General features: G+C 42.3%; 1 protein-coding gene across 4 annotated transcripts in view; it reads right to left on the reverse strand.

The window, feature by feature from the left end:
- Positions 1-218: 218 nt before the first annotated feature.
- Positions 219-17,998, reverse strand: part of mtmr4 (myotubularin related protein 4) — a 198,281-nt gene continuing 180,501 nt past the window's right edge. For all 4 annotated transcript variants that reach the window (XM_038813960.1, XM_038813962.1, XM_038813963.1 and 1 more), the window contains 7 exons: positions 15,277-15,462; positions 13,977-14,147; positions 13,143-13,294; positions 10,694-12,113; positions 8,443-8,553; positions 5,358-5,446; positions 219-2,250 (listed from right to left, as the gene is read on the reverse strand). In XM_038813960.1, coding sequence (XP_038669888.1) covers positions 2,073-2,250; positions 5,358-5,446; positions 8,443-8,553; positions 10,694-12,113; positions 13,143-13,294; positions 13,977-14,147; positions 15,277-15,462 — 2,307 coding nt within the window. In that variant the 3' untranslated portion in view covers positions 219-2,072. The remainder of the gene's footprint in view (positions 2,251-5,357; positions 5,447-8,442; positions 8,554-10,693; positions 12,114-13,142; positions 13,295-13,976; positions 14,148-15,276; positions 15,463-17,998) is intronic.

A 17,998-nucleotide genomic window follows, 5' to 3' on the forward strand; every position in this document is an offset into this window, starting at 1 on the left:
AACTCCTTCCTGAATCTCCAATGTGTACAGATGCCAATTACCAATTCCTATTGTATTCCCATAACAAGTACACTCATTTGCTGTTACAGAACACAAGATGCTTTGCCAGTTAGTCTTGTTTTTGCTCTCTGTTATAAGTTCGGTGACTTGCTATACAGTAGTCACTTGCACTGTATCAAACGCTAAAGGTCCAATAAATGAACAGAAAAATCAAAGAATTATATCTGCCAGACGTTTATTAGCAGCAACAAGATCCCATCCCAGCCAACTTTAATCTGGGGCCTGTGAAATTCACTACATTTAATTTGGGACATGGAGAGAAATTAATACAATCTGTTAGAGCATTAGAAAGGAGATACTGTTCAAAAATAAAAGGGAAAGAATTGTTGTTCAAGAACTTCCTTGTCAATCCAGTGAAGGGTCCCAAAACCTTTCCATTTCAGTGTGGGCTGAGTAAAGTGTTAATCACAAATCCTCGAAGAATGGGTGGCGCTTCAAAGATGTGTTTTCAAAATCACTTATGTCTGTCAATTTCTAACTATAAAGGAAGCAAACACTTTTACACACCTCAGATTAACCACACTTGCAAAGTTTATTACACATTTTGTTGTGGTAGACCGGGGTGCATCATGTGCAGACCACTGTGACATTCTACTCCAGAAAATGGTAGCTCTAATGTCACCTCAGACCACAGCCAACAAACAGGCCTAGCAGTTTGATCGAAAAACCTCTCTATGCAGGACCCAGCAAGTGCACCAGGAGGGAGAAAAGGAAAATGAGAAGGGAGATCCACAAAGGAAGGATAATGTAAGAAGGAAAAGAGGCACAGGTGAACAAGAAAACAAACTTATCTTCCTCTTAAATTCAAATTCCTATAATCACCATATTTCAACTTACTTGAGATGTACAGTTGGATCTGCCTGTTTACAATTTACATGGAACCAGAGCTCTGATAGAAGTGTCAATAATGAAGACGTTGGGTTAAATATTTTTCACCTAGATAGTAATCAATTGCAATTAATACCAGGTAAAGACATTGAAGTAGACAGCATAGGTGGACAAGGGACAGTTAAATTAATGCTTGGAGAGACAAGGGATATGGTGAAAAGACTAATAAATAGTGCGGTTGGTCTATGAAAAGGAGACAAGCTTTTTGGGCCTAATGGCTTTTTCCAGTTTGTAAAAAATCTTTTTTTTGTCAGAGAAAGGAGAGGAAAGAGGGAAAGAAAATTGCAAGAGTTAATAAAATGAAGAGGGACATTTTGTTCCCCAACATATCAGGCTAATAGGAGTGATAATACTGTGGGGATCTGCCCACCCCCAGCAAACCCCCCAAACATCATACAGGTTTCACATGTACAGCCCCATTTTCCATCAACATTTAAAAATAATAATAAATGAAAACAGATTGGAGAAATGCTTCGCTCAGAAGCATATTTTAGAATCAGAATATCATTGTCACACATCTCAGAGGAACTCAGAAATAAAATTTAGGCTGTTGGTGTAATTTAAACAAGCAACCGCCACAGTCCCTCAAATATTCTCTTTGCAACCTTGAATACAGGTTGGAAAATGGATAGAATGAAGAGGTTCTACAGCCTGCAATATACAACTAGATTTTACACAATTCTACCTCTATCACATTCTTTACTGAGGCACAGAAGCTGCTCACTCTTGTAATGGCTGGTCAAGCAATTGAGAAACATACACCACATAGTCTCCACTTTATATCTCAGAAGCTCTTAACGCAGGAATTAGAATTTATTTTTCAAACCTAAGCAGCTCATCAGTTAGAAATGGATCTGTTTCTTTTCCCATTAATATTTTGGTTATTTCCCTACTCTCTTCCCTCTTCCCCCCCCCCCCCCCCCCCCCCAACCCAAAGTTCATAGTGCACAGGTCAAGAGCTTGTTGTAGCAGCATTTTCATATCAGTACTTTGAAATCTTCCAAACACCTATCCAGCTGGGGTTTGCATTTTCTTTTTCTGTAGAACCCAGCTAACCTTCAAGTGTCAAGTTTCCAGGATAACAGAAGCTTCACGGCACAAGTTGGGGAAGGCAGAGTGCCATTTTAACTGGATGCAGTAGCAATGGGCTTCTTCAGCTGCTGGTTCATAATTTCCCGGGTGCGGCACGCTTGAATCTGATCATAGCAGGAGTTGCAGACCAGGACAGGATCATATAACTGTTGATCTGGAATGGGTAGCTTCAGGTGGCAGCAATTGGCACAAAAAACATTCCCACAGTTCCTAGGAATAAACAAACAATTACAATCCATTAACATGCTCAGAGAGATAGTTTGTCTGTGCTGCATTGTATACTCAAGTCTAACTTTCTGTCATCCCTTAAAGGTGCAGATACTGGCTGGCAGCCTTTCAATACCTCAACAAAATCATGATTCTTCAAATATAACACATAGGTAAAAGCTAAGCATAATATTGCTTTCACCAAGTAGAATACACATACTTTCAGTTTAGGTCACAGGTCAGCAATCAGAAGAAACCTGGTTTATTTTTCCTCCTCTAACCCAATATATTAGTTTTACATAAAACACCAGAGTCAGAGAAGAGCAGAAAGAAAATTATTCAGAGTATAAACCAACAAAATACACACGATGTTGGACTCTTATTCTCAAATCTTAAAAATCTTTTCAACAGCAGAACAATACAAGTGTGAGTTCTATTTGAACAAGTTGGCAGGCCCAACGAGTCACTGAACATTCATGCAATGAGGTTCAGTTATTGTTAATTGGAAGAATGCTGATTTATAAATTGCTTCATCTGATCCTCAGGACATCCCAAAGTATGTTGCAGTCAAATATAATTACTTACGTCAGCAGATTAAGTGATGGACAATGGCATGAGTGCAAGCATTAGTATTGAATAACTCCATGGAGTGTTTTTAGCATTGAGTTAGTGTTAAGTAATATTACTGATGTAGAGATTTATGCTGAGTTAATACTACTGATGGAAGGGATCGTGTTAACCAACTGTAGAGGTGGGAGGACTGCGTTGAAATGCGGCATTCGAGCGAGGGTTTTTCATGGCCAACGAGCTGTTTTGTTGATATGCAGTTAAGCAAGTAGATCAAGTCAGGTAGAGTAATGGGACTGGAGTGAGAGGGAATGCTAAATTACTTCAGTGAGGATTAGTGTGAGTATTGTTACTGGAGTGAAGCTTGGTATTAAGTAATGATATTGGAGTGTGGGCTGGTTTTGACATACCATTGAAATGAGAATGGTGCTTGAGTGTGACTTAGAGAACATTCCACTTTTGCTGCAGCTCATCTCCTGCTGAAACTTTTCTGTGCTTTGGTACCTCTTGAGCTGATTGTTCCAAAAGACTTTTGGCCCTTTCCACATTCTCCTTTCCGCATTCTCCTTTCCGCATTCTCCTCTCCATAAACTTAAGATCATCCAAAACAACCATAGCCGTACTTGCGTCAAGTCCTGTTCAACTCTGACTTAAGCACTCGCATCAGTTCTAGAAGCTGGTTTGCCACCACCTTCCCATGGGCAATTAGAGATGGCTTTATGTATCCCATAGAATGCTTTCTTTTAAAATGTGGCACACGACCGGTTTCGCCATCATCACCAGTCTAGCTGGATGACATCAAGTACTATTGGGCCTTACACACCTATGCTTATTCATTGTGAAATGCAAAATTAATCATGGCTTCACTTCTTCAATTATCAACCAACTCCTTTTAAAAAAAATAAATTTAGAGTACCCAATTATTTTTTTTCCAATTAAGGGGCAATTTAGCGTGGCCAATCCACCTAACGTGCACATCTTTGGGTTGTGTGGGTGAAACCCATGCAGATAGGGGGAGAACGTGCAAACTCCACACAGAAAGCAACCAGGGGCCGGGATTGAACCCGGGTCCTCAGCAGCGTAGGCAGCAGTGCTAACCACTGCGCCACCATGCCGGCCCATGAACCAACTCCTTAAACTGCTTTTCCCAGTTCCCTCTCTCAAATATAAGGATCTCATCGACTTCTTTGCCTAAAATTGATATGATCTGTTAAGTTACTTCTGCTTGATCCTCCCATCCTGGTTTCTCACATCCGAGTTTTTCTACATCCTAGTAAGGAAGCCAAATCTTCATCTAATTTCGTTCCTATTTCCATTCAAATTGGTACTTGTTTTACTCCTACCTTCAGGGTTTAATTTCTTCAATCAGTGATGAGATATATTTTCTGCTGAGTAATGACCGTTTAAGATCAAAGTATCCTCAAAGAGAGTTAATTGATTTCCTGATCATTTTATTATTAGGTTCCAGGAAATGCCCATGTGATCCGAGGTTACAATGGGATGAACATGTCATAAAGTTGTAAAATACAGGAAAGGAAACGGATTGTTCAATATCCATTTCTGCTGCTTCAATGTTACCAAAGGGTTCGGAGGCGGGAGTCTTTGGGAAATCTGTGCCATCAGAGCAGCTGTAAACCAGGCAACAGAGGATTTGTAGATATGTGCCTGGTTGGTGGTAACCATATCCAGAAACATTTATAGGGAATACACCTACTCAACTCAAGGAAGTTGTGCAAGTGCTTGTAGCCACATGAGGTCCATCTTTGTTGAATCGACTGGTTAAAGTGAATTTTTTCTTTGCTTGAAACATCCTTCATTTGTTGATTTGAGTTGGTTTGTTACAGTAAAAGTTTTATAAAGTGAAATCTTGTCTATGTTCCCCCATGGCTACATGGAGATTCCTCTTTTAAAAGCTACGAGGATCATAACAAATCAAGCACATATCCCTCACACAGCACTAATCAAAGTCACAAATAATACTATGTAATTGTAGCCATAATATACTATTCCTTCACATCCTTTTTAACCTCTCAGCAACCTTTGACAATCAACCACAGAACATTTCTCCAACCCCACTCCAATGACCAGCTCTCAGTGGGACTGCCATTGTTTCCATTCCATTTGTACCTATTCAATGTAACTAAACATCTACTGCAATGACATTTACCCACCCTCCCATCACATAACATTCCTTGAAAAGTCCCAATGCTTTCTTCTTAGCCATTCTCCTCTTTATCTACGCTCTGTCTTTGGAATTGGGATCCCAAGAAATACAGGCACCCTCCACATTCAGACTAACAGCTCCCAGCTCTACTTTACCGCATCCTTGCACAACTTATTCACTGCTTCTATGCCACCTGTCTGAACAGATTCTGGGTAAATGCAATTTCCTGCAGATAAATACCGGGAAGACAGAACTCATCTCATCGCCACCCCTCCCCAACAAAAAAGATAGATGGTGATAAGTAGCAAAGCTGGAATGAAGGTTTGTAATGAGTAATGGTTCTTGGTGAGACTAGGGGCACAGTACATTGCTCGCTCACCTGCAGTGGTGTCTCCGTTTGGCTAACCAGAATTCTGAGTCACAGTAAAAGCAATGCGACGCCATGTGGTCGGGGACCCACCGTGTCACCTGCAATAAATTAACCAATTAGAAAATAATCTCTGCCGGTGATGTATACACATCTCAATTATCCAAACATCCAATAATCAGCATCCACATCAGCCACCCTGAAAATATACTAAACTTCCAAATTTTAAAGAATATTTGGTATTTTATTTCAATACATATAATGATCTTTATTGTCACAAGTAGGCTTACATTAACACTGCAATGAAGTTACTGTGAAAAGCAGACTCCGCATAGACAGTGACCCAAGCCGGGAATCGAACCTGGGACCCTGGCGCTGTGAAGCAACAGTGCTAACCACTGTACTACCGTGTCGCCCATATAATTACGCATACAAACAGAACACAGGATCTTTCTGCAACAAGGAGCGGCTGAAGGAATCATGCCTATTTTCTCATTTATCTCTCCACAGCCTGTTTTGAAGTTCCTCATCTCTTCACAGATGAAGTCTAATGGCGTATTGAACCCACTTATATTTTTTTGTTTCAGTTGCCTTTCTTGGTACCTTATGTTCACCTCTCTTGTACTTTTTTGCTATTCCTACATTGCTTACTTTTTAGACGTATTTTCGTGTTAATTTTTGTAAATAATTTTCTTACATATCTTTTCTCATAGTGTTGTTGATTGCTTGGATTCTGAGCATTAACAATTTCAGACTCTGTTCAAAAGGTCCTAGGTGCTCAGCATTCATGTCAGTCCCGCTCAGGGAAAGTGAAAGGGTGGGGTAGAGCAGAAAACTATTTTGGGGGAGGGAGGGGGTGTTGGGAAGGGCAGAAAACTGTTGGGTGGGTGTGGGGGATATTAGGGATAGAGAGCAGCATGGGGAGTGGACTGAAGGAGGAATGAGAAAGGGGAAGGGAGGAAAAACAGAAATGGTTGATCTACCTCATCTGCCTTCCCACGCAATCCTCAATTCTCTTAGGATCCAAAAATCTATCAATCTCCTTGAATATACTCAATGACTGAGCATCCACAGCTTCTGGGTTGGAGAATTACAAGATTCACAATGGGCGTGATTCATCCAAATATAACGAAGTATCATTTTGGACAAGTTTGGCGGGATGTTTCCACTGGATTTTTGGGTGAAATCCAGATGTGGATTCACCTGCATGGAGTCATTTCTTTGGGCCTTGGGGAATTTCTCACCAGTCTAGCCTACATTTTTGTGCAGTGGGGGATGAACTCACCGGCGATACCAGCTCCTCAGAGATCGGGCAGGGGCGGTTGCCATCTTGAAAGGGTGCCCTGATCTCGAAGAGAGTCTGTCGCCCAGTGTTCCCCACCCCCGCAGACATGGGCATTACCGTCACCATCCCAAGTGAGCACACCCTGTTATGAGATCACTGGGGGCCCCACACCTTTCAGGCTTCCTCCCCCTATCAGGACTCCTCCTTTATCTCCGCACCCCTCCTGAACATTTATGATGCCCCTTCATAGCCCCCCCTCCCCCTCAATCTTCAGCCCTCCACCCTTCATAACCCCTCTTCACACCCCCTTTCATGGGCAGGGCCCCCTTCAGGACCTGACACTTGGCGGTGCCAACTTGGCACCCTGAAACTGCCAGCCTGTCACCCAGGCAGTGCCAACCTGCCCAGACTCCAGAGTACTGTTCTGCCCTGCCCCTCCAGGGGAGAGTGGGGGGGGGGGGGTTTCCAATGGCCTCCAAGACCACAGGAGTGGACATCAGGCCTGGTCGCCGCTTGTGGAGATCAGTACTAATCAGCACCCGGTTGAGGTCCTGCCTCCACCACCTCCTCCGGCAGCGAGTTCCAGGCACCTCTGTGTAAAAAAACTTGCCTCGTACATTTCCTCTAAACCTATGCCCCATAGTAATTGACCCCTCTACCCTGGGAAAAAGTCTCTGACTATCAAAAGACCGAGTCTGTCAATACTTTACGGATATGTATACTGCTTTTCTGGCATCATCCTTGTAAATCTTCTCTACACTCTCTCCAGTGCCTCCATAGCTTTTTCATAATATGGTGACCAGAAATGTACGCCATCTTATACTTCCTACCAAAATGTACTATGTCACATTATCGGTGTTGAACTTAATTTATGAATTATTGACATTTACTGATGTGCTTCAATTTACTGCAGTCCGCCTCAGTGTTGACTGTACCCTCTCACCCCCCTTTGTGAACAGTAGTCAGTCCCAGTATGGAACCTTGTGGAAGCCAGCAAACCATTTTGCCATTTGTCCTGAATACATATTCTCTGACCTTAATCATTAGTCTATAATGGGGCATCTTACGAACAGCCTTTTGTAAATCTAGATAAATTACTTTTAATGTATTACCAGTGTCTATTTTCTCTGACCCCCCCCCCCCCCCCCCCCCCCCGCCCCCCGCCTCAAAAAAGTCAACACGGTTGGTAAAACTAGATTTTCCTTTTTGAAATCCATGCTGTTATATTTCTTATTTCTGGATGTTCTTCTATCCTTTCTTTCAGGAAGGATTCCATTATTTTTCCTACCACTGATGCTAAGCTTTGCATCCTCCTCACAGCTTGCAACTTTGCATCACCAGCAAGCATGGGGACACTACATTTGGCTGATTCATCCAAGTGATTGATATAGTTTGTAATAGCTTGAGGCCCAACCACTGATTGCTGCGATACCCCACCAATTACCAGCCCATTACTAATTACAACCAATTACTAACTTGAAAAGGATCCCTTTATTCCTATTGTTTTCTGCCCATTAACCAATCCTCAATCCATCCCAATATATTAACCCAATCTCATCCTTTCATGGGGATAAGGAAAGCAGGCGAGGGAAAATGAGAGTATGCTTTCCCTACAGCGGGATACCTGCTGACTGAGGGATGACGAGTGCGAGGCATTTAACAGTTCATATCGGCAGGACTAATCAAAAGTACAAATAAAACTACAAATTCTTCACAAAGGCATGAAAGAAACAGTTAGCGGGAATTTGCATGACCTTCCATTCCCATTTTACAGGTTTTGTGGTACTAAGAGCGATGAACCTATGCTCCTACCTCAGTCTCCTTCCTATCCACAGGTTCCCAACTTGCTTCTGAGCGCTGATCATCACTGTGGACGGACAGAGATTCCTCAATATCACTGTCATCCGATTCTCTCAAACAGGTCTGAAATCAGAGTAATTGAAACGCTTACAAGACAACAGTAGAGAAATATCAGCAAGAAGTGTCCGCAACAATGGTAGTGAACGATAGTTAAACTTGAAATTATCAACACCCACACTATACCAACCTCCACTATTCAGATCATAAGTTGCATTCAACCACATGGTGTTGGATAAACCAAGGATGGCACGGTAGTACAGTGGTTAGCACCGTTGCTTCACAGTGCCAAGGACCCGGGTTCGATTCTGGGCGACTGTGTGGAATCTGTCTTCTTCCGAGTGGCAATTAGATCTAAAAATTAGATCTAATTTTTAAATGGTTCTCAGAGCAGTGCAATTACCCAGGTGAAGTCTGCACTTCTGGGCAATTAATGTGCAAATCTTACCTGGGATCCTCTGAAGGGGATTCTCCAGTGCATCTTTTGGTACCCTCCCAATCTGACATTAGGGAGCCTGGAAGTTAAGGGTGGTGAGACACTGGGAAATATTTGCATTCAAAAGGACCCAAGTGTCCTTATACATGAATCAAAGAATGTTAACTTGCAGGAACGGATAAGCAACTAGGAAGGCAAATGCGACTTCTGGTGGCAGCCTTGAACTGAGCGGTCGCACAAAAGGTGGCTCTCATCTAAGAACTTTGGTTAAGGTACTTTAACCCCAACCAACAGGCACCAAAAGGAGACAATCCCCCAAACCAACTGCACACCAACTGCAGTGCCAACCAACATGCCGAGGAATCAACAACCCAGCTGGAAAAGCAGCAAAAAATGGGAAGAGGAAGGCAAATGGTATGTTGGCTTGTGATAAGGACATTAGGGAGATCATATCTGGAGTACTGTGCGCAGTTTGCTCTTCTTACCCAAGGAAGATATACTTTCCTCACAGGGAATGCAAAAAAGGTTCACTGCTGAGATTGTCCCCAGAGGAGAATTTGATAGGCTAGGCCTATAATTCTGAGCGTTTAGAAGAATGGCTAATTGAAACACAAAATTCTTAAGGGGCTTGACAGGGTAGAAAATGTTTGTCCTGGCAGGAGAATCTAGAACATGGAGCCCGAGTCCCAGAGTAAGGGTTTGGCCATTCGGTTCTTCACTCAAAAGGTTGAGAATCTTTGGAAATCTCTACCCTGGAGAGCTGTGTATGCTGTGTATACACAATTTATTTAAGGTACTACGAGAATTAATGCATAAGGTGCGGAGGTGGAATTGAGAGAGAAAATTAGCCACGATCTTGTTGAGCTGGCACAAAGGGTCAAATGACCTACTCCAGCTTCTAGTTATGTTACCATGCTCAAGCCTGGCATTTCTTTGTACATTGTGCTCCATTCAACTTGGTACTGGCAACCTGTGCCTTGAGCTAACTAGGCCCCAAACTTTGAAATTCCCTTTCTAAACTCTCTGCAGTATTACTTTGCACCCATTTCTGAGACAGGAATAAAAATATTGGGTTGAACAAGGTTAGACACGGCTGAGATTGCCTTCCAAAGCAAACTGGTCTAAAACATTGTCCAGTATGACAATGAAAGAATAGCCATTTGGCAAAGGTTGTGGTGTAAAGATAATAACATGGATGTGCATTCCAACAAAAAATTTAGTTGAGATGGGAAGAAAAAGGGAAAAAGTGAAATAAAATTGCTGAATCATGTAAATGTATGTCATAGTTACTCTTTTCCTAATTGTTTAAAGTGTCAGGCATCACTTGGTTCCATGGTAGAACTGTTGCCTGAGTCAGAAGATTCTAGGTTTAAGTCCCACTCCAGAGTCAAGGCTGAAACTTCAATGTGGTACTCAAGGAGTGCTGCAGTGTTGGGGGTGCTGTCTTTTGAAGGGAATGTTAAATTGAAGCACCCATCCGTCATTATCTGATTCAATTGAAAGATCCCTCTAAGAAACTGATCGAGAGAGTACCCCACGTTCTTAACAATATTTATCCCTCAACCAAGCGTGTAAAATTCACCTCATTGCTGTTTGTGAACCGTCCTGTGTGCAAGCTGGTGGCTGCACTTCCCTACATTACAACAATGATTGCTTTTCATGGACTGTGAAGTGCTTTGGGAATTTTTCGGGTGTTGTTATATAAACGTAAGTTCTTTTGTTACATTGGATGAAAACGGCCCTGAGAAACTAAAGATTTTGTTCACTTACAAAATCATCCCCATAGTCAATGTCCTGCTCCACTGGGGACGCACAGTACTGCTGACTGTCTAGACGCATCTGAAGTTCATGAACCTGTCGACGAAGCAATTCGACCTCCTGCTTGTAAGTTGCCTCAATCTGACGTAACCTCCTCTGAACTGCATCCACAGGAAATGGTAATCCATCGTCATCGACGTAGCTCGGAGACATCTCCAAAGTGGTGGGAGCAACCTGCCCAATTGGTTGAAGCTGTCTCCAATGTGATGAGTGAGTAAAAAAACCACAAGTCTTTAGATTTGTTCCTAACGAGTAAAGGCTGGAATGGATCTGGTGGGATTGTCGGAGATTCTTAAGTGCTCCTATTTGTTCCTCTTTAAGCAAGTACTGTCCACTCACTGCAGAACTCACTCTCAGATGCTTATTGTTTAGTCTTTTATAATGACAACCATTCAGCTTGGCTCTCCGGTGGCCTGCATCCCCACCATAGGCTGATTTTACCAAACCTTGTACGCTGTCCCAATTGGAGCTCAGTAATGAGAAGTCACTGAACTGACTCTGACAGATGTGTTTTCTGATAGTTCTCACATTCTCTATCGCTGTCCTCCCAACCCTACACTGGTCTGCTTCATTTTGAAGTCCATTTGCAAGCAGGATGCCATTCTTACCAAAACTCAAGTCCTTGGGGAATGGAAAAGCATCTGCCTTTGTCCGCTCCTCAGTCACAGTCTCTGTGGAGCTATGCAAGGCAGAAGAAACTTTCTCCTTGAAGTTAAGCACATCTGTCACAGAATGGAGGTAGGGTTGAAAAGCAGAAGGGCTGCCGTTATATTCTGGTAACTGGTCAGTGTCTGAGGAGTTAGCCTTTGCAGATGGGCTTGATACAAATTGTTCACAATGACCTGGGTGATTTTCATAAACCCTACATTCTTTTGGTTTTTCCTGGATAACTTCATCCTTTTTAGTAATCCCAAGTGCTTTTTCCTCAAGCTTGTTGTTTTCACTTGCATTAGTGCTAAGATAATTTAAAGGTTCCACCTGTTGCGTGTCTTTGGGATGAATCCATGGTTCGAGGTTTCTGTGGCACTCTGTCTTTTTGCTCAGGTTTATGCTATCAGATGATTCCTCCTCTTCTGCTGGAAGAGTTGAGTTCCTGATTAGATTTTCCTCTCTAGCTTCCTCTGCTGTTTCTACTGGATCTATTAAACCATTTACTTGTTGTTCAGAGAGGGATGCTTCAGCCCCAACTTCAGGAACATCAGATACATCAGGGACATCAGGAATGGCTAGCACAGGCATGTTTCTGAGCTCTGGAGTGAGACGTCCTTCCTGACAATGTTGATTTATGTTGGGATCACTGGATGTTCTCGTCAGTGGAACGCCACTGTCACAGGCCAAGGGGAGATTGTCCACAGAGCGGGCTTTTGGTAATCTAGAGAAAGTAACACAAAGATAACTCTGATTATTTGAATAAATAAGAGAATTCACACAGTAAATTCAAAGTTCACACACTAACTAACAGGGTGATGTTTGGTACCTATTCCAGTCTCAGGTCTACTATGCCTCCTCTCCTCAATGTGCAGCATTTGCCGTAGACCTACTACCTTAATGAAAATAAGAGACTGGATCTCGGGTCACTGCAAGTAAGGAGTGACTGAATGGGAGGTTAGGTTTGAAACAAACTAGTCGGGAGGCTGTGGACAGAACAGGAAATGAAGCAAAAGAGAATCACAGAAACCTCGTCAAGCCTCACAATGTTTGGGGAATTTGAGACTGGGGCAGCCAGTTAAAATGGAAACCTACAAGGGTGTGAGAAGAACTTCCAGATGTTCCATAAAAGGAAGCAGGCAATCAAACAAACATCCTAAATTCTGTATGTGACAACAAATGCCTACACAACGGAATACATAAAGTGAACAGCTTTAACCCAACAGAAGCAATGAATTTGCTAACATGGCCTTGTGTCTACAGTGAAGTCCAAACTAGAAATGAACAAACATCAAAATAAGAGACAGGTAAATATTTTTCATCTAAGCATTCCTAAAGCTTATGTTTGCTCTAAACTCACTTCCAAAAGGTGGTTGCAGAATATGGAAAAGAAACATTTTAAATTGAACACACCTTTTGTGAAATACTTTAAGCCTTGTTTTCAATTTCAGTACAGTATGGTTCTACAGTTTAGAAACTTTCAATTACATATTTTCAAAATTTGTGGATTAAAAAGTTAATTTTCCAGAATCATTTTATTTTTTCAACAGTTGTGTTATCCCTTCACCTGCACGTGAATTATCAACAGTGCATCTATTAAAAGTTAAAACGTCACTGGATTACTCGTTTGCTTTCTCAATTTCTCAAGTCCTGCTACACATTTTTGCATTAACACATGTTGAATTGTAAGGGCTCATTATAGGTTATTTGTGTTTCAATACAGCTGATAGAAATAGTAAATCTAGTCACAGACCTATCCAGTGCCTTTCCAGTTCGTTCCTCTGCTGCTCCACTTCGGGAGAGGCAGAGTTCAGCACTGCCAGTGGGTGTGCATGGAGACGAAATAGGCAGGTACACAGCTGTCCAAAGATGAAGTGCCCTAACGTGACATACTGGGTGTAAAACCTGTCGAGAAAAAATTACATGCATCACAATGTTAATTTATACTTTTTGTAATATATCCCATCCTCATACACCTCTGCCACAGAATAACATTGTTTTTTTTATAAATTTAGAGTACCCAATTCATTTTTTCCAATTAAGGGCAATTTAGCATGGCCAATCCACCTACCCTGCACGTCTTTGGGTTGTAGGGGTGAAACACACGCAAACACGGAGAGAACTCCACATGGACAGTGACCCAGAGTTGGGATCAAACCTGGGACCTGGGCGCCTTGAGGCAGCTGTGCTAACCACTGCGCCACCATGCTGCCCACAGAATAACATTGTTAAAGATTAGCATTGATGTAAAGGGAGCACCATCCAGCGTAATACCAAGCCTTTCAGCCTGTCCCAAGTTAGATTCCTGGTCTACTCTATGCCGAGATAACACAAAAGAAACTTACATCTAGGGTAATAAAATGCAGGAAATACTGAACAGGTCAGACAGTATTTGTGGCAAGAAACAGTGTTAGCATGGAGAATCATCACAACCCAAAACATTAACTAATTTTTCCATAATGCATGCTGTTGGCCTTCTGAATCCTTCTAATATTTTATGCTTTTATTTTTAGATTTACAGTATCTGCAGTATTTTACTTTTGCCTTTAGTGTGACCTTGGCTGGAGTAGTTTTGCAGATTGCTCACCGTTTCACCGCTGGGAATATACAGGTAGTTCTGGAAGTTTTTGTTGCCAGTTCGTAGCAGTGACCAAACTGAGCATGTGCGCTTATAGATGTTGCGTGCCTCTCGCTCTCTGCTATTGTTACAGAGGAAAGTTCCATACAGACAAGAATACGTATGTTGAACCAGCTTTACCTATGGAGAAATAAATAAGAGTGGGTTCAGGCACAACATTCCACCAGTAGCTTTCAATATTAATATTGAGAAGCAATTTGAAGGGTCAAGGACCAAACAGCAGGACAGCCATCACCAAGGATAGAAAAGTAAAAGGAAATGATTGTGTGATTCCAATCTTGGGTTTTTGAGACTGATAAACATAACATATATGGAGGGAGAGAAGGATATCCATTGTTTTGCGAGCCAATAAAGAATTCGGGAACAAAGCAAGCAGTGTGTTGGATTGTATATTTGAAGCACAGAAATGAGGAGAAAAGTTCAAAGAAGATCCAACCGAAGTAATGTTAATTAAAGAAAGAGACAAAAAAATTCCAAGAGAAAAAATGATGACTAGTAGTGAAACAGCGATTGTCCATCAAACATGTGTCATGCATAGGAGTGTGAGAAAGATTATGCACGAGTCTCTCAGATATGGGAGAGATAGCCTTGGAATTGAGCTTTTACAGAGAGTTGAGATTTTCTGGGGAAGTGCTATTATAGTTATTAGCATGTTATATAGATACAGGGTGCTAAGTCTCATTCACTCATTACTACAATACTGTCCAATGACCAACATTGGCTCCGGATCACTTCACCAAGCAATGCGTCAATTTTAAAATTCTAATTTTCAAGTGCATCCATGGCCCCGGCCCTCACTCTGTAATCTCCTCCAGCCCCATAACCTTCCAAGATATCTGCAATCATTTAATTCTGACCTCAGAAACATCCCTGATCTCAATTGTTCGACCATTAGCGACCATGCCATCAGCTATCTAGGTCCTAAGCTCTGGAATACCCTCCTTAAAGTTCTGCGCTCCTTATCTCACTTCTGTTCTTTAAGATGCACCTCAAAATCCACCTCTTTGACTAAGCTTTTGGCCATCTGCCCTAACATTGTCGTATGTGGGGCAACGTCAAAATTTAGGTACAATATTCCTCTGCAGAGCCCGGAGACCTTTTATTAGGATAACGATGTTATATAAATGCAAGTTGTTGTTGTAACTGTTCAAACAGGGTTATTTGTAAAGCTAGTCCATTTTGATTTAACACAGAAGCGACTTTCTCAAATATGTAATTTCCATATGTTCCTGCTATTTAGAACCCTTACCAGGAATGCATCACTGAACTCGAAGAGACATGGGAACTGCTTCAAAAGCTGATGAACACAGTCCAGCCACTGCAGAAATACTGGGCACTGCTCACTCAGATCATCCAGATTTTCAGAGTGGCCACATCGGTCACCAAACTTATGACCAAAATCTAGCCATTCGGTTTCCACCAGAACTTGAAATCCCTACAAAATAGAAACAATAATGCTGCGTTCAAAAATACAAGGGGCAGCACGCCGGAAAATGTCAATGTTAAACAGAATAGATTTAAAAACTGGACACTTCCCATCAGCAGCTGTGTTTGAGGTTGTGATCTTTTGTCACTTTTGATATTGGATCTCTATCTAAAAGTTAAACCTGCTTTTTCTGTTCTAGATGCTGGTGGATTAATTTATTTCTAATGTTTTAGATTAACAATATTTTCATATTCTACTAACTCCTCATGTACAAGATGATGGATTAAAGTTCTGATGATCACATTCCCATGAAGCAACACAGTGATTTTTGAGAGATCAGTTTTCTCCCAGTTTATTATTTGTTAAAAAATCATAGAACCCCTAGTGTAGGAGGCCATTCAGCCCATTGAGTCTTGACCGACCCTCCGAACGATCACCCCACCCTATCCCCGTAACTCCAGCTAAGCTCTTTGGACACTTAAGAGATTGGGCTGTGGGAGGAAACTGGAGTACCCGAGGTCAGAATAGAACCCGGGCCCCTGGCGCTGTGAGGCAGCTGTGCTAACCAGTGTGCCACCTTGCCACTCCCTTCTGCCTTTGTTGCACTTCTGCTCAATATTGACAATGCAGAAATCTATCTGAGCCCCCCTGAATAAGTGGCACAATTTCAAAATGAATATGTGGGGGGGGGGGGGGAGGGTTGACAACAAGAACAGCTTTATAGCGGTGATTACTGCAGCTGCAACACTCCTCTTAATTCCGATAGGTTAACTGCGTGCCAATGCTCAAATCTAACCCAATGATGGGATGAAAGCCTCTGGGCTCAAACTTCTTGGACATTTTCTTAATTTCTCTGGTTTTCTTAACCAGCTGCTCTTCAGATCTCTGCACTTGTTTTCTTAGCCATTACTCCATGGTATGGCTTTTCTTCTAGCAAAGCTGGGAGATATGTTCCCTTGAGAATTGAGGGTAGAACTCTCAAGAGTATTGACAGTCAGAGCGATCTTGGTGTAAAGGTCCACAGGTCACTGAAACGAGCAACACAGGTGGAGAAGGTATTCAAGAAGGCATACGGCATGCTTGCCTTCATTGGCCGGTGCATGAGTATAAAAATTGGCAAGCCATGTTGCAGCTGTATAGAAACTTAGTTAGGCGACACTTGGAGTATAGTGTATAGTGTTCAATTCTGGTCGCCACACTACCAGAAGGATGTGGAGGCTTTAGAGAGAGTGCAGAAAAGATTTACCAGGATGTTGCCTGGTATGGAGGGCATTAGCTATGAGGAGAGGTTGAATAAACTTGGTTTGTTCTCACTGGAACGAAGAAGGTTGAGGGCGACCTGATAGAGGTCTACAAAATTATGAGGGGCATAGACAGAATGGATAGTCAGACACTTTTTCCCAGGGTAGAGGGGTCAATTACTAGGGGGCATAGGTTTAAGGTGCGAGGGGCAGGTTTCGAGGAGATGTGCGAGGCAAGTTTTTTTTTTACACAGAGGGTAGTGGGTGCCTGGAACTCGCTGCCGGAGGAAGTGGTGGAAGCAGGGACGATAGTGACGTTTAAGGGGTATCTTGACAAAAACATCAATAGGATGGGAATAAAGGGATACGGACCTCGGAAGTGTCCAAGATTTTAGTTTAGACGGGCAGCATGGTCGGCGCAGGCTTGGAGGGCCGAAGGGCCTGTTCTTGTGCTGTACTTTTCTTTGTTCTTTATTCTCCAATCTTCTAAAACAACTGCTTCTAGCAGAGCTCTGAAAACCGCCTTCCCTCACTACCGTCAACTGCAATCAAATTAACTAAACTAAATCTTAAAAGGTTTTATACCTTACAAGGCCCTAAGGCAGCACGGTGGCAGTGGTTAGCATTGCTGCCTACGGCGTTGAGGACCCGTGTTCGAATCCCGGCCCTGGGTCAATGTCTGTGAGGAATTTGTACATTCTCTCTGTGTCTGCGTGGGTTTCACCCCCACAACCCAAAGATGTGCAGGTTACGTGGATTGGCCACGTTAAATTGCCCCTTAATTTGAAAAAAGAATTGGGTACTCTAAATTTAAATAGAAAAATACCTTACAAGGTCCTAGTTGTTAAGCAACCATTGTTGGTTTATTTATTCTTCACGCTGTAGCCCTCTCTTAAGCTCAATAGAAAAACAGTTGGAGTTTAACGTGGATAAGTTCGAGGTCATGCAATTTGGTCAGAAAAATGGGAAGGCAACTTATGTAAATGGGGAGAGATGTCAGGGTGTTCCGCTGCAGAAGGATCTGAGGGTCCTTGTTCATGAGTCACAGAATACTAGCATGCAGGTTCAGCAGATAATAAGGAAAGCAATGGAATGTTGGCATTTATAGCTAAACGAATAGAAAGTTGTTGTTGCAACTATACAAGGTATTGGCGAGACCACACCTGGAGTATTGTGCACAGTTTCGGTCCCCTTATTTGAGGAAAGATGTAGTGCCGTTGGAGGTAGTTCAGGGAAGGTTCACTCGGTTGATTCCAGAGATGAGGGATTTGTCGTATGAAGTGAGATTGAACAGTTTAGGCTTC

The sequence above is a fragment of the Scyliorhinus canicula genome, chromosome 12 (assembly GCF_902713615.1).
Source record: "Scyliorhinus canicula chromosome 12, sScyCan1.1, whole genome shotgun sequence".
In the NCBI taxonomy this organism is placed as follows: Eukaryota; Metazoa; Chordata; class Chondrichthyes; order Carcharhiniformes; family Scyliorhinidae; genus Scyliorhinus; species Scyliorhinus canicula.